Below are 26,310 nucleotides of genomic sequence, written 5' to 3' on the forward strand. Positions count from 1 at the left end.
CCCACAGACGTAGTATCTCGGTCTTAACAAGTGTTCAGCAATCAACAGAACAGTTGTTTTGGTTTTGTTGGGTTTTTTTTTTTTTTAAGTGGTGGAACAATTCTTAGAAAAGGCTTTGTAAATCCAGTAGTAAATAAACTAATTCTTGCCTACTGTAGACTTTAATGATGACCTGCCTGTTCTTGCAGTCCACTCTTTGTCATCTTTAAGCTGTACATAAAAGATAAGACTTAAATTTACTTTTACAAACTCATAATGCAGTTTTCTTCCTTAAAATATTGTATGCAGATCTGTCCTGCAAGATTTATTTCATTTATTCAGGAAAGGGAAATATGCTGTAGAAGAAACAGTAGTGTGTTCTATTCTAACTAAGCATATGGCTTAATTTTATAACACAGCAGTTAAAACCTGTTTTGAAAGCTCTAGAAAGAAAATTAATAGCAAAATAATTTAGTATTTGCTTACTGGGCAAGCACCTTACTGAAGTACTCTGATGAATTCTTACAAACATGCTTATGAAGTGATACAGTTTGTGAGAGGAGTCTTGGCAAATTCCTAAATCTGTTGCAAATACAATTCATATCCCAGAAGTATTTAAAAGTCAAGACAAGGCCCGTCTCCAAAAGCATGCATGAAATGTCTAAGAATGTTATCAGGCAATGTTCATTACATTTTCCTCAATTTGTTTGTATTTTGTTCATCTCACTGTAATAAAAATGTAACTAAAAGTCTGTATCAAACTTCTTTGATTTTACTCTTTTTATTCCTTTTAAAAGGCTTAATTTACACTTACTTTATTTTTTTACCTCTCTTCCTACCCTTTTAGGTGTTGATTTAGTAATCTGATGGAGCCGGTCCTGGTTTTGATGTCCAGTGCATTTCAAGTAGTGAAATAGGGTGCCCTGTAACCCCTATCCAGTCCTACCAGGGAGACTTCAGATTGCTCCCAGAGCAAGCTAATAAGGGTCAATTCTCCAAAGATTAACTGGTTGCAGGATTGGATGTTGCATTTCCCTGTGTCCAGCAGCCAGCTGAGAAATAGGGGAAGGTCAATGTGACCCGTTTACAATGACACCTCAGTAGGTTTGGCGTAAAGACTGGTAGTTAAGTGGAAACCCGATCCTCCACGTTTGCTGTTGTCTGAAAAACAGAGATCCTGGATAGCTTCACATGGCTCTTCCACAGTCACCAAGAGGCATGCTGAAACCTACTCAGGTATTCATAAACGTTGTCTAAGGTAAAGGCAACTATCAGCAACAGGAAAATATGAAGCAGAATGTGTCTTCTAAAGAAGATTTTCTTTTTTTCAAGGCCCCCAACTTTGTTACTGAAAGAAATCATCTGTGCAACATGCTGAAGTCCCTATAGCAATGTAAATCCAGTATCAACCCAGCAATTGTGGTGTCTTCATTCTGTTAGCGGGCCTTCTGCTAGCTAATTTATCAGAATAAATAGTTCTGTGATTATCAGAGTAGCTGAAGGTCAAGCTAATACAAAGAAATCAAAAAAATAAAGGAGTCAAGTTCTGAAATCCAGAAGCCAAACACCCAGCTTGGTCTGTATGTAGTGAAGTACATAATATGTACAATGATGTGTCATGTTATTAAACAAAACTTGGTTCATATTTATGTGCCTGTGTTTACAGTACTTATACAGCCAATTCCTTTACCTGTTGGTAGTTTGTATCAGTGTGAATTAGCTGTGAATTCTTGCTCTAAGGCAGGTTGTCACCCATACGCTGTGCATATTTTTTTTTTTTCCCCATAAAGGCTTGTGAACAGGAGGAATTGCAAAGCAGTTACCTTCCTGAAATAAGCTGCCTGAAGATACAACTTGCCTCTCATGTAGCATTTGTTCAGGCCACATGAGAATGTGCTTTTACACGGTGCTAAATACCCTGAGGCTTACAGTTCTCAGCTCCTCACACTGGTCCACAGTTGTTCCCACTCATTTTCACAATTCATCTGTAATTCCTGTTTCTTGAAACCAGTTGTATTTCAGTTACACCCACAGGAGGAGACATTTTTAGTCATCTGAATGTATGAGCCTGTTGGGAAAGCTGAGCTACTTTATTTTCAAACCTTGGGCTGACCGTGGATGGTGTCAACACTGCCAAACAATAAATGGTTGTTTAGTCTGATTTGCAGGCATTTTTTTTTACTGTCTCTGTTCAGAGGATGTGATGCCCGAGAACAAGGTCGGCTGAGAATAACACAGCATAAAGGAGTTTGATTCCAGAAAACATCCAAGCAGAGCTGGGGTAAATCACTACCCAGCTGGGACCGCACTCAGTCAAACGCCTCCCTTGTAGAAAGAGGTGAGGGTAGTGGTCTCCTAAGAGCCATCTTAAAAGGAATTCCAATCTTGAGGCCTTAATTAAACCTTCTGTTGTAAGGACTTTCTGGCTAAAGAAAGTTTGGTGCTGATGCTCCAAGATGTAACAGATGTAACTGGGGGTGGTAGGTTGCTGAGGCCATAAGCACTTTGGAAGAGAATCCAGATCAGTGTTGAGTCTTTCCTTTGACTCCCCTTTAAGGTGACATACTCTGCAGCTGCCAGGTCGTCTGGTCTCTTAAATCTGCTTTGGGATGAGCTGCAAGAGCTGTATAGACTCTTGAGAGAAATAATTATGATAGTTGTTTGATAGCATGGCTGCGAGCATGTTTAAAAAGCTAGTTAAAGGCTTAGATTTCAGGGGAACAGTTCTGGAACTACTCACTGGTCACTCTCTGGAGAGGAAGAGGTCCCCTTTATTCTTTTCTAGTAGCACCTGAAATTTTTAAGCTTGTCCTTCTAGTACAAGATCCTTTTTTATATGCCCAGGGTAGCTGACAAGTCCTATCTGCTGCAAAATTACTGTCGGTGTAGTCAAGGTCATGCTATCAACTGGTAAAAGTGGATGTGGATCAGAAGGGCATCAACCCTGAATACAAGAACTCCTTTTAAAAGATAGTCTTCCTGTTTCCCTCAAAAAAATGCACTCTCAGCAGAATCTCACAGGGGCTGGATCCAGTCTGCTCCAGATGTTATCATCCAGGAATTAAAATGGAGACAGAAAACATCTATGCTTCTCCTGAGGCGGGAAGAGCAAATTAAAGTATTTCTGGTTTTAGGGACTTTCCTGCTGAAGCAATAGTGTGGGTGTTGTTTTTTTCAACTGACACGTTGATGAAACTTTATACCTTTGTGAAAAAGAAATAATTTTTAGGAAAGTAAAAAAATCTCTCAAAATGTACCTTTGACAAAAAAACATTGGGCTGTGCCTAACAGCATAGTTTATATAGTGAGCAGAGCATGCACGTTTTAAAACTTGCAAATCTCCATTATACTCTACAACTTTGCAATTCTCCTTTAAGTTGCCTAACCCCACTAGCGCACAGATTTTATGGCAGCCTTTCCTTTGAGAAGCAAAGAGGTTTTGCATGCTTCCAGGATGAGAACAGATTGCCTCCAAAGCTGTGCCAAACTCCAGAGAGTGCCGTGCCATCAGCCTCCGGGAGGGGACAGATGCTGTAGGGCTCAGGGTTGCGTAGGGAGAAAATCACATGGTTTACGGGAACCCGTGCCTGGTTTCACTTTCAATGAGGCCATTAGGGCGATTATGTAAACAGGCCATGTCTGCCACTCATTAAATAACGACAGGAAAAAGCAAGGAGATTTATATTTCAGCTGCTACCAAAGGGATATAATTGTAGAGTGCTTGGGCAAAATTACAGCTGAGAAGGAAAAGTTGCAGCCTGAAGCACCAATACGTAAGTTACTCAGTGAATGTAATACAGGCATTACATGTAAAGAGCACACAGTGGATGGCATTATATCTTACACAAACTCCCCCCAGCTTTTGCCTTGGTCGTGAAGATCATTTTCTGTGTCAGCAGAAACCAAAATCTCTGATCGGACTAGCAGCTTTTTAGAACATAAATATTTGCAAATGTTTCAAGGATCTAAGCAGCGGCTACAGTCTAAATACATTAACAAGACAAAAGGGAGGTTGTATATAAGTCCAAGACTCCCTGATGAGTTTGTAATCCTATAAGAATAAAACAAAGCCGTCAGTCATCCAGCTTTGTGCCGAGATGTCCGTGCTTCTTAGGCTGTCCATCAAAGGAGATGTCATTCAGTTCTTTGTGGATGTTGTGTTACAAAAAACCAAACTAAACAAAACACACCTCTGAACTGAGTGGCACAAGCTATTTTTTGTTTGTATAATGATCTGTAAATCTCAGTACAGCTTCATACGTTACAAACACCACCATGTTCACAGGAAAGGCACGAATGCAGTTCAAACCCAGTCCTTTGAAAAGCACTTTTGCACCCTCCTTTCTGACACTTTCTCTAGCGCAGTGGACGAGGCCTTTGTACTTGTGCTGGTCTGACTCGTCTGTTTGCATCCGTGATTTGATGACATCCATGGGAGTAGCTAATCCCCAGGCCAGGACTCCAGCAAAACCGCCAGAAAGCAGCACAACAAGGAAACCTGCAGGAGTGAAGGGAGGAGCTGTTAACTCGAGCCTTGCACTGATACGGCTACAAGTGTCTCAGATTTACTTAACTTCGTTATCTTCCGTGTTTTTCAGCAGTTATTTTGTCCTGCTCTTGCAGTTGTGACTTTTCAGTGATCTCACACAAACCGCGTGGCCTCTCGATTTCACAGCATACTCATTTTAGCACACGATACTGGCTCGTGCAGAGACAGCATCTATTCTAACACCACACAAATGAGCTGTGACGCAGCCTGAGAGCACCCACACCCTCTTCAGCTGGGCCTGTTTATTTTCATAATTCTCAGCAAGCCGCTCTTTGCCGAACGTCACCTGTTTGATCTTTCCTCAGAGTGCTTAGTTGTTTTTTGGAGCCAAATTGCAACCAGGAAACTTAAGTGCCTTTACGTTCTGTAACTGGACTTAATTTTCAAGCTCTGGACTGATCCTGAACAGTGGTTTGCGGTGGCTCCCGGGAGGTTTGTCCATGTCTCATTTCTAGTTACACACCCTGTTTCTGCACTGAGAGGGTTTCATACCCATGTACTAGGCACCGGAGGGTGCCAGGTCACTGCGGCGAAGCCCTCGCACGCAGGCTGCTGGCCCCTGCGCAGGGAGGGCCCAAATGGCGCCCGGAAGCGAACACACAGCAACCCCACGCGAGGACCGGATCTGGGTGATGCTTGCTGAGAGCCTGATTTCCCTCTTAGCATGGTACTACATAAGCCATTTTTGCAGCTAATGCCAGATGCTTTCCGATACCTACCCGGTTTATTTTTCCCCACTGGTGTGAGCCAGTCACACAGAGCAGAATAGGTAAGGAAATATATTGCAGAAGAGGAGCAATCCCTGCAGAGTAATGCAGAGCAGCCTTTGTAGAGACCCCCAAAACCTTCCTCCTTGGCGATCACCTTCAGACAGTGCAGAGACCCTCGGTACTTTGGCCTGGGAACAGGCTGGGGAGACGTGACGGACGGATGGGGGTTCCTCTGAGTCTGCATGCGAACCTTCGCCACTTCACCAGGGCTCATCAGCACAACCTGTAACATCAGAGGACGGCATTTCTGCCCTTCACATTCAGTGTTTTGATCCCCCTCCAGCAAATTCCTTGTCTCCCACCTTTTCAGGCAATAACATTTCCTGAAGCCAGCAAGTTCCAGCCTCCTCCCCTCTGCTAAATCCCACCCGGCAGCAGCAGGACACGCGTGCAAGCTGCGCTCTGCGGAGTGGGAGGCGAGGCGCAGGTCAGAGATATTAAATACCTGTAACCACTTACGAAACCAGGTGGGCATGGAAAGGGGATGTCCTCAGCTATAGGGTAGAATACATCAGGGCTCTTGGATGTATCTCTATTCGGAACCAAGGCCATAAAGCCTTTAAAAAAAATTAACCTGCGTCGAGTTGTTGCCTGCTAGGAAACGCCTAGAAACCCGACCATCTGGACTGCTCTGTAAGAGGATTGCCCGCGACCGGGCACGCGCTTCTGCCCAGCACGCCATCAGGGCGCCGGGGTGAGCTCCGCCACGCTCGCAGCACCCGCAGACTCCGACAGGAACCCGTCCGCCGAGGGGAGACCGGGATCCGGCCTCGCCTCCCTGCCCTGCGTGGGGTCACGCGTGGCTGCCGGGCAGCATCGCTCCTCGGTGGTGCCCCGCGGAGCCCGGAGTCCTGGCGGGGCTACGCCGTGCGCTGCCCACTCCTGCGGCGGCACCGCGCCGGGCCTGTGCTGCCACACGCCCAGCTACGTCCTGCTCACGCAGACATGCCGCCAGAGCCGCTTGGCGTGTTTGCTACCCGGGTTCTTCTTCTTCCTTTTTCCGTGCTTGCTGCCAAGGCCCGCGCCGTGCATAACAGCGCGTTCTTTAAGCGTGCCGGCACTCTAAACCAAACCCGGCACGAGCCGCCCGGCAGGACTCGGCCCCGCCGCGGAGCCCACCAGCGAGGGCGCGGAGCGTGACCGCCCGCCCCTGCGAAAACAGACCCGCTGGGCTTGTCGCAGGGTCGCCCCTGGCCTCCTGGACAGAAAACATCCTCTGCTTTTCCAGCCTCCTGCGTCTGTGAACCAGATCTCTTGTTGTTCGGCTGTTTGCCTACCCGGGCAGCGCCGGCAGCACCTCCGGCAAGAGAAACATCCAGCTTGGACGGCTTCGCATCTGCAGCCCCGTATCGCAGCTTGCAGATGGTGCAAAGGAAGTTTTTGTACGCGCCAAATGAAACAGAAGAAATCACCGATACTGTCAGGACTGATGCAGACACACCTTTGTAAAATCCCCAAACCTAGTTGGAAACAGAGGAAAAAGGGACACTTTTAAGAGAGAATGGCATGGGAAAGCATCTGCCTGAAAACACTGGCCCTACGTCGCTGAGCCAAAACTTACTCCCACCTTACAGCTCATCAACAAAGCTAAATTTCATCCTGACCCTTCTCCCAACAAACGGGTGTATGTTACTGCTGCCCGTCCTCCCCAGTCTGGCAGAGGCAGCTCTAGTCCTCTGAAACAAGGCATCCATAATGGCTGTCAGCTGTTCTGATGAGAGGTACCTACTTTTTCTGTCCTGTATGTTTCCTGAATGCAGTGCCAAATCCCATTGTAATGCCTCTCGGTCTGAATTCTCACCTGGGAATAGAGGGGCAGCTTTAAAACGCAAGCAACAGATTAAAAAAAAATCAACAAATGCCATGCCAGCAAACTAGTTAATTAGCCATTAAATAGCACCCCCAAACAATTTACTTTTTTTTTAAGAGAAAAGCAACTCAACCCAATAAAGTCAAATATGTTGATGTAAGAAAGACGAAAGCATTATTAGGGGACTAGTTTCCTAAGAAGGGCGGCAGAAAAGCAAAAAGGCCTGTTTGTTTTCAGCGTGTAGTCAAGAAATAAAGCTCCAACCCGTACCTTCACTGTGTCCAGCGGATAACCCACTGCTGTGCTTAGACCACCTGAAACAGAGAGTGTGTCGGAGATGGTTAACAGCGCACGTTGCGACAGACCGTTTTCCCCCATCGCGGCGAGTCATTAGGGGAACAGCAGAAAAATGCAGCTTCAGAGCTGTTCTTGGCACAAGACTTCTCTCGAGCTCCAGCAATGATATTTGAGCCAAGAATGACAGAGCAAAACGCACAGATTTCTCTGCACGACCAAGGCACGCTCAGAGGAGGAATCTGAGTGTCAGGGGCAACTTATCCGGAGAAGTAACACCACGGTGTGAGCTGGGACGAGGGGAAACGCAGAGGCACTGCTGCAAGGAAAGCTCTGTGCACCCCACCAGCTCTGTGGGCTCTGAGCAGCCCTCTGAAACGGCACTCAGCAGGCAGGTTGAAAGGATGACTTGTACGATATCGAATATCTCAGCTGAGGTGGTACAGCGTCTTTGGACTGTGACCAAGCACCCTCACATGAGGGGCAGAGCATCCCTCACACAAGGGGTCTCTGGAGTGATTTGGGTTCTCCATGCTTGACTCGGAAATATTAAGGAATAAAAGCAGCGGTCACAAGGACATTAATAAAAGAGGGGTGGTCCTCGGGCATTACAGGTTCTCAGCAATCTGTTTTCCTTCTTGAAGGCCGGAGAGGTACTGCTACTGCCTTCTGCATGCCAGGGGCTGGACACAGCCTGGCTGCACTTTACAAAGCACATCTACGGCCCCGGGGGAGGGATTGGGGTCCATGGCACCAAGAACTAAGGCTGGACTAAGCCTCTGAAGTGAATCTCCCACGTGCACCGAACGCTGCTGCGAACGCAGAGCAAGGAGCAAAAGCGAAGGTTGCTTGGGGCCCTGGCAGGCTGCTGCGGCACGGGGGCCACGGGGCGCGTGCAGGCGCGGCGCAGCCGGCGGCACTGCTCTGCGCCGCGACCACCCGCCCTGCGCCGCTCGGGGCTCAGCAGGATTAAGGGGCAGCGAGGGATCAGCGCCGGGCCGGCGCAAAGCCCGCATGCTCAGCAGCACGCCCCGCGCGCCAGCTGACGGCGACCGCCCGCCTGCGGCAGTGACCGGCGTGCTGGGGCCGTGTCAATCCCCTGCTGACACCCAGGCTCATTTCAAGGCCTTAAAATAGCCACTGGAGTGGGAAACGCATTAATCCTATGGGAGGAAGTTACTGCCTTAACGGCAGGTAAGGAGAGCAAAAGGGCTCCAACACGGACTTCTCTTGGTTGCAGCAACGAATAGATCACACACCGTCGCTGCCTTTACCTCCACTGCATTTCTCAGCTCGGATCTAAATGCATCTGTTGGCAGATACCACAGCTGATAAGGGGTCTGGCTAGCTAACTTCCTCCCAGCACATCATCTGAGAGGAAATCAGGATGACAGAGCCTTATCCACATGAATTGTTTAGACAGAGATCAAGTTATAAAAGTGCTGATTGAGCCCTTCTGGGAGCCAGGCAGTCATAGGCACAGTGCATGTCTGGTGGCTCAGGTTGGAAACCACCTCTCATTGAGTCCTTCTTCAAAAAAAAAAAAAAAAAGATACTTAAAAATGTATTAGTCACTGTAGGCATTTCACTAGGCATGTTCACCTGTGGTTACATGGCTGCTTGGGAGCTCTGGAAAGCTCTACTACATTTGGGAATAAAGCAGCAGCTGCTGGTGTGAGTCACCAGGAGACAATCCCAAAGTACATTACACAGAAGAAAACAACCAACAGCATCTTGCTTGCAGAAACATGAGGTTTGCTCTGCAAAAATCTCTGTCAAATCTGCAACCAGATAAATAGCAATGAAGATGAAAAATGAGCCAAGAAACCACCTTCTGTATTTCAAAGACAAAATGAGATCAGGCTGGAAGAGAGGGGCAGAGTAATACGGCTCGAAGGAGCAATGCCTCTGGTCTGAGCAGGGAGTGTCCACGCACAAAGTCCCCTGGGGCCACCTGCACTGTCCCAGATTCCCGGCCATCAGCCTGAGGCAGACTGCAAACACGGACTCCCACCAGCCAGGGCAGAGCAGCACCTATGTCAATGTCAGCGTGGCGGTGCTGACCTCAGAGGTGCAGGCCCCTGGCCCAAGCACCCGTCCCAGCTGGGAGGATTTGGCGTCGCATCGGTTTCAGACTTCCTGAACCTTAGAGGCAGTGGATGCGGGCTGACGGGATGCTGGTGATGCAGGGGCACCCTGTGCCTTGCACACCTAAGACCCAGCGTGCTTCACCAGCTCAGGAAAGTAGGAGCCTTGGCTCAGGCACATCAGGTATCAAGGCTGATTTGAGTCAGTGTTCAACACAAATTGTCCTCTCTTCTGGAGAAATTGCCCTGTTCACACATTAATATGCAGAGGCAGCAGCAACATAGGCAAATTAAAGCAGGTTTTCCCCAAACCAGCCTATTTCCCATTGCTTCTTAGTCCTAAGGGCTCCTGCTCACCTTGGTTCCAGCAAGGACCAAACACCTCTGCTTGGGAAGAGATAATAAGGGTAAATTTTTCATTGCTCCCACCGAAGTGGAGAGTGAGTCCCCCAGACCTCCAAACCACCACAGCCTGCCAAGAACTGCGCTCCTTAAGAGTCAAAGCACACCGAGCAGTTAAGTTTTCAGAGCTGAGGAGCTCAGCCAAGTCCATCAAAGGCTGAGGAAGAAGGGCTGTGCACAGTATCATGCGATATAAATAGCCCGGGACGAAGATAGCATGACCCACAGATGCCCTGTTTGCACAGCAGAATCGAACAAGGCCAGCAATGTATAACATGCATACGGGAGAGGGATCCTGTGGGACTCCTGCTGTGTAACACTGCACCAGCTGTGATGAAAATTAGTGGCAATACCAGCTGAATTATCTTTGTTGGGTTGTAGGGAGCCATTTTTTATGCCTGCTTTATCTGAGATGTTCTCGGGTATTGTGCAGAGGTTGCGGCATCCCCTACACACACACACACACACAGAGTCAAAACCAGATTACGCGCGGTCTCTTCACAAGTCAGGCCACTTCAGGCAATTCAAATAAGCAGGGATCCTGGTGGGGTGGCCACCAAAATCGCAATCAGCAGAGAGCGAGCAGTAGCTGTATGGAGCCCACCAGGCTGCAACGGCTCCGAGCTGTTGGCAAACGCCTGACTGAGAGACCCAGGGAGAGGCAGGGATCGCGGTCAATGCACTGGATGGGTAGACAGCAACTTCCAAAGACCTTTACTTTGCAAAGAGCTGGAAACATAAGTGCCCCATATCCTAAACAAGCTGAACTCCATCCACTGTCATGACCCTGGCAGTGGCCAGCAAGAGCTGCTTTAGCTGTAAGGACAAGGAGGCAGCATGTTCCTTCCATAAGTGGACTATTTTATCTACCCTTGGACTGCATGTGACTGATGTGTAACCTTGCAGCAGGATGTAGAAAATCCCGGGCATGATGCAGACCCTGCTGCTCTACCACTGAAGGTGAACCTCAGCTTCCCCTTCCCAAAACTTTGCACCTGGCACAAGAGTCAAGTCATCCCCTAGTCATCAATAGCCCTAATCGTCAATACCTATCCCCTGCTGTGGCCCAGGCTGCTGCCGTAGCAGGGCTAGAAAACACACCTGGGATCATAGGAAAATTCAAGTTGTAAGGAACCTCAGGAGTTCTCTCATACAATCTTCTGCTCAGATTTATTGGCCAGGAAGGACATCCTTATAGATGAGCTGCTTTTGAGGACATCCAGCCCCATTTGGTGGTTATTGAAAGCTTCCACGGTCACAAACCATGTTTCTCTCACATTGTTTCTATCTGGAATCACAACAGGTCATTGTTTCCTGGACTTAAGATACTGAGCTTGTTCCATGGCCACAGAAGCAATAGCTCAGAGGAGATGCAAAATATTTGTGCAGGTACCTGAGCCAGGCTGGATTATTCCACGGGATTCAAAAGGGCAGCATCTCTACTGTTTTTCAGAGGTCCTTAAGCCATACTTTGTCCCAAACAGATCAAGCTCACAACAACCTTGATCTACTAAAAAATATTATCTGTGATAATCTGTGCTGCCTCTTGACTGGTTTGATGCACTTCAGCTGGGTTTACAGTCTCCTTGGGAAAGCAAAAACTGCTTCAGCTCTAACAAACATAAGCCATGAAATAAGCTCAACACCAAAAACATCCCAGTTCTCACAGGAAAGCTGTCCCATCCCTGGAAGCTGTCCCATGCCGGGGTAGGGACCATGGACCTGAAGCCCTGCCCAGGTACCTCGCGCATGTCTATGTGCAGTCTCCCAGCAGGGAATGGCACACCAGAAAACACCCCTGCCTGCCAGTGAAAAGTTGCATTATCCCTCTTAGAAAAGCCCTGAGCTGGACACAGATGACAGGGTGGAAAATCTTGCTCTCAGACACCCTGAGGTCAGCAAACAGCATCAAAACAAGCAAAACCATTTCTGGTCCCAGCTGGAGCTCCCCAGCCTACATACTCCCAGGCTGAGCCTGCTTCCAGGGCACCCATGGGAGACACTTGCTGCATGACTGGGCAGCACACAGTGCTGGCACCTGGACAGGGGACACCGCACAAACCACGGCTTTGCATGGGTGCCGGGGCAGAAGGCTGAGAATGGCCACTTTGAAACTGCGTTTTCAACTCTCCACACTCCCTTGCAAAAGAACTTAAGGATAAAGTGGCTCAGCTCCAACTCTGCCAACAAAAGCAAAGGAGTCCAAGAAGCGAACCCAGTCGTCGCTGCCCCACCATTAATGTGAAGTCTCAGAGGAATTTTGGTGAATCCTTCTGAGATGGACACTCTATTGCCAACCGCAGGACAGGGCTCCCATCTCCACTGGGTACTCTGAAGTCAGCAAGGAAAGAAGAGGAGAAAGGCAAGCTGTCGTGGAGGGGTTGGTCATATCCCACTCTCCCATGAAGGACCCTTCCTGAGCAGGGTCCCCAGTACCCCAGGAAGGCCAACACCCTGGGCAACAGGGCTGGATGACGCTGAGATGCCAAAGCTCACCCCACTTGTACATTTTGGGTCATGAGCAATAAGAGGCTGCAGGGTAAAACTCATCATGGTCCTGCCCAGGAAATGCACATCTACACCGTGACCACAGGCTGCTCCTGATGAAGGAAACTGCCAAATTTCAGCAGATCTCAAAGTGAGATCTGACATGCAGGCTCGGGCTGGGCATCTCGGCCATCTGGCAGGTTTACCTGGCCTTTCTGGCAGCGATGACCCCAAGGCTCTTGTCTTGATATTTGATACTCCACTAAATCTGATAAAAGATATCAGAAAAAAAACTAGACCAGTGGCTACATTTTGTTGTTTAAAACAAAGCTGGGTTTGAGCAGTATATGCTCTAAAAATGTCTAGAATTAAATCACGCTTTTCTCCTTTTGCTTTTTTTATATATCACTAACCTACTTTCTCCCAGATCAAAGCCTGCTGCATAGCACGCCTGCACTGAAACTACCATCACAACTGCAAATACATCTTAACCCAAGATAATGCAAAGGTTATTCATTCAGACCTTCTTCACTGCAAAAAGCCATGCCTCTACCCCTCCCATCTCACAAATCGCTTCCTCAGCTCTCCAGAACCACGACCCTGACAGCCTGCCAGGACCCCCCGGCATCAGACACGTGAGTTTTGCTGTCCAGGCAATACCAGCCAGTTTGTATCTGCACAAAACGTATTCCGCTTTGTCTCTTCCTATCGGAGTTTTACCCTGTCGCGCTGCAATTAGACTGGAGGAGATTACAGGGCAATGACCTCAGCTGATCGAATCGCAGAGCCTCTCCAGTAGCTCTGTGAACCTGCTCTGATGGCATTTTCCATTTAATAAAGAAGAATGCACTTTTCACAGGCAGTCTCCATCGAAAGACTCTCAGCTCTGCCGCCAAGACCTGCCCATCAGCTGAACAAGAAGGAAACACAGCGATTTGCTTTCATCAACAAGCACTACTTTATGTATTTACCTCCAATGGCCCCGGCAATGAAATCCATCCAGCCCAAGTCTGCTGCCTTAATTACCCTGATTAAGCGTTAGAGAGGTAGAAGAAGGGTTCGGTCTTTCCAGAGCCTGGCAGGTCCGTCGGAGACAGGGTGATTCGCAAAATGAATCACCTTCCTACTGTCTTCCCGTGCCTCTGGGGATTGTGAGCCTTGTGGATACTTGATGAATTTGTACACTGGAGGCAGCGACGGGAAGCCTGGAGCTGTTCCAGGGACACAGTGAATAAGTAATCCCGTGAAGCCCTGCAACGCTGCGCCAGAGCCGCTGTTCCCAGTGCCTTTCTGCTTGGAAAATCACAAGGGGTGGTGCCTTGCAGGGTAACGCTGGCTGTGAAGGGGCCATTCCCCGGCGTACTTTGTAACCCCAGAAGGCAGCCTTGTGCACTTGTTTGCCATCGGACACTCTTGCCCTGCACCATGGAGAAGTGGCACGGGTGGCTGTGTATGAGACACCTCCTCCCCCCATCCCAGCCCACCCTTCCTCCTTCTGATGGAGCAGACCCCCTTCCCATCAAGGAAAATTCCCTGTGCCCTTCCCAAGGAATTTTCCTTGGCTTTCCTAACCCACGCAGCTGACCCTAAAGCTCTACCCAGACCCCCATGTGTATACACGTGGTGAAGCCCAGAAACAAATCCAACCACATACAAAGCATTTGCTTCCCTTTCAGACCACAGGGTAGTTTTCCCAGCCCCTGGAGAAGCGCTGCTTCTTCACCTCTTGCTCAGCCTCCCAACCCCCTTTCCAAAGCCAGCTCCTTGCTGAGTTCAGCAGCTGAGCAGGAATTACTATTGCGGCTGCCCGTACTCCAGTGTTTTGCCTCTGGGGAGTTGGGAGATGGATTTTGCCAGGAGACTGGTCCAGCACCTAACTTTTTCTTCCTACCAACACCCAGCACAGGGTGGTGAGTTCAGAGGGGGAAAAAGAAGAGCACAGAGAGAGACCTGCTGGTGAAGGGGAACCAAGAGGGCTAGAAAATGCTGGTTTGCCTATTTTTGCACAACAGCCCTGTACCAGAGGGCTACCACATCTACGCAGGAGAGGTTAAGTTTTGCCCGGGGTGAACCTGGAAACCAAAGTCCTGATGCAGTGAAGGGCTTGCCAAGTCGTGACCTGAATTGTACTCCTCTTGAAGAGGTTTCCCCAGGTCAGAGCCAAGGCACGTTGGCAGCAAAGCGAAAAGAAAATTTCACGGCTGCTGCCCCCCTGGGTTGCCTTCACAGAGGAGCTGAGGACTTTAGTCCCCAGTACTGTCCCCTGCACATTTCACAAGAACCTATTTCTCGCTGAAGTGCCTGTTTTGGATGAGCTGATGCGTCACTGACATAGAGCGCAGCTCAATGTGAGAGATGAGAGTTTCTAGGAACTGAAAACTAAAGGATTTTTAGCAATTTGCTTCCCATAATTTCTTACACGTCCTTTCCTGAACACTTTCCGTGCTGGAAAGAACATTTTATTCCAGTGTAACATCATGCAAGGACAGCAAAAACTTAAAACCAGAAGTAAAATATTATCTAGAGAGATAGCAACGTAGCCGCTTAAACACATGGGGTTATTCAGTAGCCATTCCTTGTTACACCAAGTGACCATCCAGGAGTTTTTAATGGTTCATCAACAGTCTGTACGTGCCAAGTGCAGGGAAAGGTGCTGTTTCCACTTCTCTCACCAGCCATTCCCAGCTGCTGTCCTTTCAGGCCCCCTTCCACAGCAGGACTGAGTGTGGGACCTGCCACATCAGTGACACGGGGTACAAGGACACAGTCGCCTGCGGAGCGGCCACCCAGGAGCCCACAGTCTCCTGGTTCCTGCCAAGCCACGCCAGCCTGCACTGCAGCAGTCACCGCCACCGTTGGGACCGCTGCCTAGACACCACTCTTTAATATGGCTTTTCTGGGAGCTGCTTCTAGGCAAAGTGAAGAAATTCATTACATTCCCAACATGAAAGTGTCACCATGCATCCCCTCGCATCACATGGCCGAGGTGTCCTGTGGGTGGGGATTTTTCTATGTATTGCAGTGGCTGGTGCAATATCAGCAAGAAAATAGAGACTGGCTGGCATGTCACACTGGCTGACTAAAGTGTCAGGGCTAATAAGTATTTCCCATTAAATGTCACAAGACCAAGCAAAATTTCTACCTTCTTTGGCTGAGTGGGACAGTTCAAAGGGAATCTTCCTCATGAAACCTTCTGAGATTGTAAAGAAAAAAAAAAACCACCACAACACAAAAGCCTTCCTTTTGCAACAGAAAATTAACCCTTTTTTACTTTTTTAACCTTCATTCACACCAACGTTTCTATCAAAATGTTAGTTTGCTTTATATAGCACGAAACTAATTCCAGATTCAAGCATTTTGATAACATCCTGATAATGGTTTAGGTCATTTTGATGAGATATACTGGGAGAAGTCACATTTTCCCACATGACTGGAATTGCTCTGCAAACAGAAGCTGTTCAGGAGGCGGCTGTCTGAAAGAAGCGTATTTTGGTGCTTGAGACATTTCACCTTGTCCCATGAAGGTGTCCCTGCGGGCGGCCGGCTCCAGAGGAATGCACGCACACAGCTACTTTGGAGGCGGTTGCCTTGACGGAGGCTTAGCAGGGTAACGTGAGCCCCAAGCAAACACAGTCACCGCTACTGTAGTCTCCAGTCCTTTGCTCCCGGTGTCTGGCCAGCGCTTAGAGGCAAGTGGCATCCACTGCCGTGCTCGTCAGCTCTGTGTGACCCGCTCAGCCCGGCTGCCATGCGATGGCAGCGAGGGCGGAACCTTCTGAAAGAGGAGCACCTCGCAAGTGTTGAAGTGTTCACACACGAGCAAGTACAGAGGAAGGTGTAATTCGGTGTGAAGGAAACCCCATTGGAGAAATGAAACCGGTGTTACTGCGTTTGCTGTGGCCTGCTGGCACACCCCAACCAGTACAGACTAACTCCCCACTAAAGAGAGCGATCCCCAAGGCAGCAATTCAGCCTCCCTTTCCAGAAGTCCTCCATGAGACGTAGAGTCCTTGAGGCCTCACTGTCCTTCATGCTTTGCTGAAGGAGCTTCCTCCTTCATCGCCTCTTCCTCAGGTTTCAGAGATACACCAGCTCTCAGATACCAGTCTCATTAGAAACACCAGAATCCAGCCCCCCAATGCCACAGGTCAACAGAGACAGTCCAAAAAATCCAGCCCAAATAAATCTTGAATTATCACGAAGATCTTCAAGATCAAATACAAGTTATTCCTGTCACCCTTAGACACGATGTCCAAGGACTGACAGAGATCACTGCTAGTCCAGCTTGCAAAGAAACGCCATGGTCCATGTCTATGCAGGGATGAGCATGGTCTCAACCCAGGTGATCTTCTTAAAGCATATCCTAGGAAATCTGGCACACAAAACGCATGCTTTGAGCCTCTACGAGGGACAGCACTCCCCTAAAAATAATGCACAGGGCCTTTCCTCCAGCAGCAAACTCTTTAAGAGTGATCTGTTCAAAATGGGTGAATTTCACAGGGGATTTTGAGAAAACAGAACATGGAAGGTGCCGTCAGAAGAAAAGACAGATCTGACGATGTGAAGCAATCTGCAGGAAATTATGAAACAAAGTGATAGAAAAGAGGGGAAGGCCTTAATTTTGCGCAGCGCGTGATGGATGAAACGCTGTTTGTTCCACAGGAGAGGGCAGCTGTCTGTCCACCCAGGCAGAGAGAACTGCTCCGTGGCTAAAGCGGCAGCGGGGTTAGAGGACTGGTACAACTGTATGGAGCAAAAGGAAAGGTGGAGGGGGAGACTTTCGGTAGCTAATCAATGTTAAGTAACATCTTTTAGGTGAGACATAAAAGCAGGAGCACCCCTTTACCCCTCTCCTTCCCCAGCTCACTCCCAGGACTCTACCAACTCCATCCGTCCTGCGGAGCGAGAGAGAAGCCTCTCCTCTTTCGCCTCTGCAACCACCTGCCAGCTCGTCAAGCCAGATTTGCTGAGAAACCCTTCCTGCCTCGTTTCTTGCCATAACATGCTGCCGTTTCTATTCCCCTCACGCTGTGCGGTACCACACTCACATGCACATCCATTAATTCCCGTCCAATTTATTTTAGAAAAATCCTTGACTGAAGAGACTGTTCAAACAGCGTTACCCCGCTACGTCACCGGGCTGTTTGCACATTGCGGAACGGGAAAGAGTGACACCAGCAACGCTGAGCTGGCAGAGCCCCGCGCCCCGCTCGCCTGGTGGTGGGTGGAGAGGGGGTGGAACCTCCTGGCTCCAGCTGTGTTACGGATTTTCAAATCAGAGTGTCTCATTGTCCTTTATCTCAGGTACTAATGAAAAGCCAATAATTCCAAGGACTCAAACGTTCGCAGCAGGAATTTCACAGCAAAACAAACAAAACCGGTAAGGAAACCACTCTGAGCATTGACAACTGCATCACTTTTAGCCGGGTAATTTCACCTCTGGAAAGCTGATATAAGGTTGTAATGTTTCTACACGCATTTCCAGGGGAAGGGAAAATAATACATTTCCAAGAGGACTGAAGATGATTGCAGTAATTTCAGAAGTGACACAGATGTTCTGGCTTTGGGCAAGTCACTCAATCTCCCTATAACCTAATCTTCTCATCAGCACAACCGGTGTGCTGTATGTCCACTGCCATGAAGTCACTGCAAAAGATTCAGGCACTTCTCATGAGTCTTTGGACTAAATCATGAGAAAAGGTGGAAGTAGCAACATTAGCACCCACCCTACACAAACACCCATGTGAAAAAAATACATCTATTAAAAATGGCATTGCTCTCGTGGTTCTTTTAAAGTGTTATATAAATCTTCCCTCCACATCCTGATATTTACAATAAGAAAGAGGAAATGTGCCAGTGCACCTCCGCAGTCCGCCAGCCGACATCGCTAGCACTTTGGAAGGACCCTTGGCTGTGGTGTAGAGAGGGGATGTCAGGACTGTAACTGACTTTCTGATTGCACTTTGAGCCTTTTTCCAACCTCTTGCACATTTTCTGGACTTTAATGAACGGACTATATAGTCAGTGACCTGGCAGCAGGCTTGGAGAGCCAGGAGCGGAGGCAGGCACTCACCTTCCCCACCTCCTCTTCCCCACCAAGCAGTAATGTACTCTTTATTTGTCATGATGATGTTAATGCACAACCCTCAAACTTTTCAGCAGGGGTAGTTCAGACGTTAAGCAGTAAAACATAGCTGTCGTGGTACGAACAGTGACAAGCCCCAAACCCACTGATGATGCTGTGCAGTATCGATGCTCTCTCCAGAGTCTGTCTCTGTATCTTTTTCTGCAATATTCTCAAACTGCGTCTCCCTCAGATCTCTGCTGTACACCTGTGAAAAAGTTCTGAGGTGCTACATCGTTTTGACTAGCCAACAGTTTTTCTTCCCTTTGGAACTATCTGATTTGATATAAGAACCTCAGCGCTACTTGGAAATTTGGAAGAAAACTCAGCTCTAGAACTATAAAGCATTATTTTTTAGGAATTTGATATCAGCTGCTAAAATCATGTGGGAAAGATCGTTATAAAGATACTTAACTAGCAAACTCGGCACCAATGAGATCAGAAAAGAGAACTTTTTCAAAATACCAGCATTATTATAAGCTTATGTTAAGACTGGGTACATACAAAAGAATTTAAGATGTTTTGTCTTGCAGGAGTGGAAAACAAGTGAAATTACACTGAATTATTTAATGCATTCAAGCAAGAACAAAGCATCTCCCTTAAAAATTCTGCTACAAAGCGGGTTTAATTCCAGTGAAGATCCCCATATTGCTGGGGCCAAAGAGCTCCTGTTACCCATGCTAGCTTGATCAATACTAATTCAGGGATCTCTGCTGTAAATCTTTGTAAGCAGTGTACACAGTCCTAGTAGAAATACAGACCCATTTCATCAGCAAACATTCCATTCTGTGCCTCCAATATTAACCTGATCTTTTCCATGGGCTTGAGCCGGAGAAAAATTTGAGGTCTAAGCCAGAAGCTTTTTCAGTAGCACGCCCAGCATTAACAAAGAATACCCAGACACCGGTACTAACAGTACTGGTCTCCGAACATCATAGCTCACAGCCTTGTTTATCACTCTTGTCTTTTCCCTGGCGCTAGTTCAGGAGCCATATGAGCACCCATCTCGCAGAGTACTTGGGAAGTTTCTGCAAAAGCACATTAGTCATTCTGCTAAGCCTGTTCTTTCAGTTTCTAAGAAATGGGTGCCTTTTTTGTGTGACTAATGCATCAACAAACATATTCCACATGACAGCTGGAATCTCACATATGACCCAGCAGGAAGCTGCCTTGAAGACAGGCCAAGATATTAAAAATATGTCTGTACATAAACCTTAGTGGCATTGCCTCACCACATATTCCCGCTTTTTTTGGTTATCTCTTCTCATTCATTACTGACTGGTGCACCATACTGTGTGTCTACACTGTTGAATAACTTAGCATTTAGGTTCAGCTGGAGACCTGGTCTCCCAGCCGTTGACTTTGCATATGGATACAAACTGTGCCAGAGGATTTCAAGTACACAGTGTTGAAAGTATATTTGTATAGCTGTTGGCAGTGAAAAACCATTTGCCTCACAGAAATGTTCCTGTAAGAACAGGGTGGCTTAAAAACAAAGACAGGAGGCAGGCAAAGGAGGTTCTCCTCCTAGCTCTGCCTCCTGTTCCCCTAGGACAAATCAGTTTTACCTGTTACCTTATCTGTGAAATGGGCATAACTGCACATTTTTACTTCACAGAAATAGTCTGAGGCTGAGGTTATATTGTCTGTAAATCCAGACTGGAAAATGCTATGAAGGTGCCAACTGCTGACTTTTTATCTTCCTTTCCTGAATGATTTCCCAACAGTTTTTGCTCACCGTCACCAGTCACAAGTATATTTGTTGAGTGACTGAGTAATATGCAGAGGGAGGGATGGGTGAAGCTGCCTGGCTGATAGATAGTTACTAATTCAGGTAACTGGACTCAGTGCCCACCCTCTTATCTCAGTGTGCCTCTTCGTGGTCTCTGGCATCTTAAAACTGTGCTGCCAAATAGTTTAGCATTTGGGTTCTGCTGGAGACCTGCTCTCCATATAGCCGACTGCATGCACACACAGAGTCTTCTGGTCTTCTCCATGGGGGACCAGCAGCAAAGAAACTCACTCCACCTGCAGCAAACATAAAAGGACGTAGTCCTCCTAATATTTCTGGTACTTTGGACTCAGGTCCTTCCCCAAATATACATTAAAAATAATTATGTCTTAACCATCATAGTACCAGCACAGGCCAGAGAATAAAGATGGGATCTATGAAGAGAAAAGAAAAGACCCAGTATGGGGGTGTGTTTGTGCAGGTCTGCCCTCTCCAGCCTGCCTTCTGACTGCTTAAAAGAAACATTGACAGAAGAGGAAAAGACTCAGCAGTTCAGTTAACAGAATGCAAAGCATATATGATCTTTGAAATCAAAGGTAATGCCAAGGAAAGGACTTTGGACTAGTGCCTGTAGGCAGCTTTTCCCCATTTTTCAGTCTGTTCAGTTCTCATCTACCTCCAGGGAAGCACTCAGAGGGGTTGGCTATGGATTTGTATTTCAAACAAAGAACAAGACAACTATGAACAGGGGTGGATTCTTCCTCAGAGCGATCATCAATGTTGTTGACTGTTTTCAGTGCAGGTTATGCTTTTTCCTCTTGCCTTCTCCAACAAGTCAGTATATTTAAAACTGATAACCCAACCAAAATGCTGCTCTGCATACACAATACACATGGAGCAGAGGCTGAGACAAAGAACAGAAGGTGCATGTCAGAACTTGGACACTTCTGCTTAAAATGACACGGGTCAGGTTTTCCAGAAGATATCTGTGCCCAGTAATAAAAATGTTTCCACTTTACCGGGATAAAGCATGGAAAGTTGGAGCTATACCAAACTTTTCAGGGCACTTAACAATTTACAGCATATCAAGCCACTCCCTTCCTGCAGCACCTCTCAGTCTCTGCCTCACTCAAGATGAACACCTCAGGTATTAGCTTAGACAGTTGTTTGTCAGCCAGGCTCATGATTTCCCTTGGAACTGAAGGGGTCTCACATCCTGGGATCTTGACCAGGGCATTTTGGGGGATCCCAAAGCCCCTACAAATCAGCAGATCTGTAAGAAAAGCAGCCCTGTTTCAACAGCATTTGACTCTTGTACAAATGCATCAGTTACACCTCACGCTTTGAAACACCAGCCTTATCAAGGGATTTTATCATGCTGGGAAGTTTCAACATTTGATATACAGTACCTTTGAAGCCAGTGGGATAATAACGTCAGAGAATACCCTAAAGCCACCCAAGGTCATAAAGTTAATGGATAATAAATTCATCTAGTCCACTATGAATAATGCCTTAGCTGCTCTGTCTTCAAAGACAGCTGCATCCCGAGTATCTGGAGTATCCTAATGACCTGATTCAATAACATAACATTGAGTGGGGCAATGAGTACAACAAGCAGAGCAATGAATACAAGAGTGTTTAGGAAAACAAAGAAAATGGACTAAAATCCACAAAGGGGCAACCAGTGAATTCACCTCTAGAAGAATCTTTTTTCAGACACTGGGTGTTTCCACAGAGCAGCTCAGCTTCTAAGTTTTTCTTATGTACTTAACATTGTGTCCCAATCTTTCTCTCATTTCACTGTTTGGGTTTATTTGTTGCTACTTTAGATGGTCAGCTATTTGGTGAAGCACTAGCTGATCTTCAAGTCTAGTTGTGGTGGACTGCAATCTTGGGAAAATGCAATGTTCTCCTTGCAAGCAGTTTGCTACTGTAGGTGCAACGTTCACACCGCTGTGTGCATGTGGTCCAAATGCCACCTAGGTTCACATTATAAACAGGGCACAGAGACCTGCTGCCCCAGAAAGTCTTTGAAGAGTGATGCAGGGAGCCCAAGTGAGTGCTAGGAAGGAGAAGCTCCAAGTCCAATCCCAGCTCAAAATAAAAAGAGAAACTGATGCATTTTTTCTGGGTGATGTGGTGAGTACTGAAGTTGTGATTATGCAGCAGGGCATTACCTTAGAAGATAAGGAAACGGCTGAGGGCAGAAGGCTACATGAAAGGAAATTCTCCTGCCAAGTAGTCCCAGAGCTGGCCAAGACCCAGTGAAGCTCTGGGGAGCAAAGGGGAGACCTCCTGTCCACCACTTTCCACGTTCTAGTGGGACATGTCTATTGGAACATGGCCAATTACTGATGCCAAATTCACAAGCAAACAGAAAGGTTTTGAAACACCTGAGTCAACAATATGTATTTTATTGCATTCTATTGCCACCAGAATTTCTACAAGTTTATCACAACTTCACATTTCTGTTCCTTGCCTACTTCACTCTGCCTTTGCCCTTTCTCTTCATGTTTCATTTACTTGCAGTGTTAATTCTGCCTTGCTGCTGCTTTACTCTCCTCAGTCTGTTCCCTTCCCTACTCTCCCAGCTCCCTTTCCCGGGTTTCTGTTCAGGCTCACCTTCTCCCAGCTCTTCCCTGGGTGCCATCAAGTCCATCCTTTCAGTACTTAGAGGGGGCTGCTAAGAAAGATGGGAACAGACTTTTTGGCAGGGCCTGTTGCAATAGGACAAGGGGTGATGGTTTTAAACTAAAAGAGGGCAGATTTTGACTAGAGATAAGAATGAAATTTTTCACCATGGGGGTGGTGAAACACTGGCCCAGGTTTCCCAGAGAGGTGGTAGATGCCCCAGCCCTGGAAACATTCCAGGTCAGGCTGGACGGGGCTCTGAGCAACCTGCTCTGGTTGAAGATGTCCCTGCTCATTGCAGGGGGGTTGGACTAGATGAGCTTTAAAGGTCTCTTCCAACCCAAACTGTTCTATGATTTTATGATTCTATGATTCTAAAAGCAGCAAGGCAGCTGACTTCTGCCACAAGAATGAATTGAAACCTCCTCTGATATCTCACCCTTCCAGTATCACCTGCAAAGCCTCTTCGACCTGAACTGCCGCCATTCAGACCTAAAAGACAGCAGGACAAAGGGAAGGGAGTCTCTGAAGGATGACTTTACATTATAACTTTAACTTTTTCTCTCAGACATGTGGCAGTGCTGCTGCTGTGCATGCTGGTAGGTCCTATGTTTCTCGAGCCACCATCAGCTCTTTCTTTTCTGCTTTCTCTATTTAATGAGCCCACATTTCACCATCCAGCAGGGAAGCTAAATGCTCCCAAGCAAGAAGAAAGCACAGCCCCTCACTCCAGCTCTCTAGGGGATGCATCCCAGCCAGTTATGCTTGGATCTGCCTCAGCAGAATAAAAGGAAAGGCGGTCACAGCTGAGCTGAATCTATGGAGCCTGAAGGGCACAAGTGTTCCCAGCAGACATCTGAGTCACGCTCTGAGCCAGTGGCATCACACATCAACAAAATGAATGCAAGATCAGACATTGCTTTTGAACTACCTAGAAAAACAGCCTGAGTGAAGAGGAAAACCATTAAATCTGGGTTTCGTTGAGTGTCAGGTTAGCTCCCCAAAACTGTATCTGTACTGCACACGTAAGGCCCAGGATCAATAGGTAAAATGTCTGGCCTAAGTGATACTATGAAATTGTAAGAGCTATACAACTTCCTTCCCTTTATCACAAAGACTTGTATCGACTCACTGCGCCCCCCCCCCCCCCATACAATCTTAATAAACTTCTCTACATTCATAAAATGTTGCCTCACAAGTGTAACTTGAACTGGAAACAAACAAAACCCCAAGCCAGAAAAAATGAACAAAAGGGAAACTCCCCAGTGGGGCTAAAGCCATGCTCATTGCTTAGTGAACCAACCCTTGAGATCTCGGACTTTATAGTTGATGAACTATTGATGTTCTCTGTGCTAATTTATAAAGCACCCTTCCGGCCCCTTTGAAGTACGTGCCTGCTGCGGTGGGGTTCAGTAGCATTGAATAAAACATTCAGTAGCATTGAATAAAGCTTATTAGGAACAGCTCAAGCATGCAGGAACAAGACAGGCCTTTGCAGATTGCAGCAACCTGGGAGGGGCTGCACAAACATCGACAGCAAGATTAGAATTCAAGTGATCTTGACAAACTGGAAAAACAATCTGGAAAAAGAAATTTAGCATGGACAGCTAGGAATGACTACGTAGAAAGAAACCGTGCAAGTACAACATAGGGTACATTGTGGCACGCAGCTGAGCCACTGAAAAGGGTCTGGGTCACACCACATGTCACAGGCTGCCCATAAGTCAGTGATACCGTGTTATGTTACGTAATTGTATGTTGCTTGTTGTACGATGTTATGTTATATGTTAGAAAAGGACTCTTGCCTATATCTGATCTCATATTCAGAAATAAGAAGAGTGTTGTCTGCAAATACCCAAGGTAATCTCCCATTAGTCACTCAGCCAAGGCCTTAGAGGTCAGTTCAAGGAACTCCAGATCAACTGAAGAAAGGAAGGCAAAGAAGAATCAGAGATCAAAAGATAATAATCAACATAATTCAGAGAAGAAAATACTAAAACATGAAGCTGTCTTCAGACAACCTAAAAGGTGCCTGCAAAGAGAGAGGAAATAAATTATTTTCCCTGTCCATTGTAGGCAAACATGAAAATTGCAAAACACTTCTGGTGGAGAAGGTAATTTCTCTGAGGCAGATTGCCTGCGAGATCAGAGGATTTGAATAACAGATTAAAACCACTTTGGCCAGGAATGTTTTAGGCCAAGATGATCCTTCCAAGGCTCGTGCTAGAAGACAGATGCATATAACTTCTGGACTTTCACCTGCAGAGCTGTGTGCATGATCACAGCTCCTCTTGCGCATACAAGAGTGGACGAGATTCCCAGAAAGTCAATTCCACCTCTACTTGGAGAAAATGTTTAAGGAAAAAGGACAGATTGGGGCTTTCCGTCTGATTTCAAGGGCTGGCTGCAGCTGTATGCGTTTGGCAAGGTCTAAGGTCCCCATTAGGAGGTAGAATTGTGTGAGATACAGCAGGGCTGGGCAGCTCCCAAAGCCACTGGTGCTGTGGCAAAGGGCAGGGCCAGCCTGCCGACCTGCTCTCATACCAACTGGTTCTCCCCAGGTAGGACAGGTATGTGCACCCTGGAGACACCTGGGTGCTTGATTTGGTTTGGTGGTGTCTAGAGATGAGAAGGAACCCAACTGAGTGTTGGGTTGGAAGAAGGTATTGGAAATTCAGGGATTCATTGTATGCTTTGCATTTCTATCTTACCTGCTTATTAATAGTAATGATGGTCCAAGAGCTGCTAAATCTGGGACAGGTTCTCAGCATTTTTCTGTAGTAGTAGTTTCAGACCTTCTTGGGAGCATCCTTGTCTTTGCTCATTTCTTTGTGTGTTTTCTTTGCACAGAAGGTAAAAGCTGGCTTCATTTTTAATATGCTATTCCACCGCGCAAGATTTTAGTGGCTTTGTATTGAGCTGCTACACCTAGAAAAGCACTGCCGTGCCATGGAAAACAATGAAAAAAAAAAAAAAATCCAGCTGCTTTTCCATTCTGTTTCTGGAACTTACTCCCTAAAAGCTGACTTTGCAGGCCCTGAAGAGATCATGTTACTCTAAACAAAGCTCGAATAGGCTACTTATTGTTCTAGGCCACTGGTGTTCCCCTTTCTCAGATGTTGCCCACAGAAATAAAAAGCAGCTTAAAGAGGGCTCCCTTTTGAAACTGCCAACAGCTCGAGTTTCCCATTTAAGGGCTCTGGCATCAGGGCACCTTGGAGCAAGGTAACGTTAGTAGGAAAGTAGAGTTAATACAAAATGAGAAATGCCTGCGGGGAGGGGAGAAGCCTCTTCTGCAGGGTGAAGCACAGCAGCAATGTGCAAGACTGATATCCGGTGCCCTGCCAAGCCATGGGGCAGCAGGCGACTGATTCGTGGCCTTGACCGTCAGAGGCAGGTCTCATCCCCGCACTTGCGGCTGAGCCATGGGGCAGCAGTTAGCACA

General features: G+C 47.1%; 1 protein-coding gene across 1 annotated transcript; it reads right to left on the minus strand.

The window, feature by feature from the left end:
- Window positions 1-4,190: 4,190 nt before the first annotated feature.
- On the minus strand, window positions 4,191-13,377 carry SLC25A47 (solute carrier family 25 member 47; the record flags this gene model as incomplete). Its single annotated transcript, XM_082000866.1, has 6 exons — window positions 4,191-4,477; window positions 5,248-5,521; window positions 6,576-6,758; window positions 7,028-7,099; window positions 7,379-7,422; window positions 13,350-13,377. The coding sequence occupies 6 exons, from the start codon at window positions 13,375-13,377 to the stop codon at window positions 4,191-4,193; spliced, it is 888 nt and encodes a 295-aa protein (XP_081856992.1).
- Between the last annotated feature and the right edge of the window lie 12,933 nt (window positions 13,378-26,310).

The sequence above is a fragment of the Phaethon aethereus genome, assembly GCF_964289735.1.
Source record: "Phaethon aethereus genome assembly, chromosome: 5".
NCBI classification, from domain to species: domain Eukaryota; kingdom Metazoa; phylum Chordata; class Aves; order Phaethontiformes; family Phaethontidae; genus Phaethon; species Phaethon aethereus.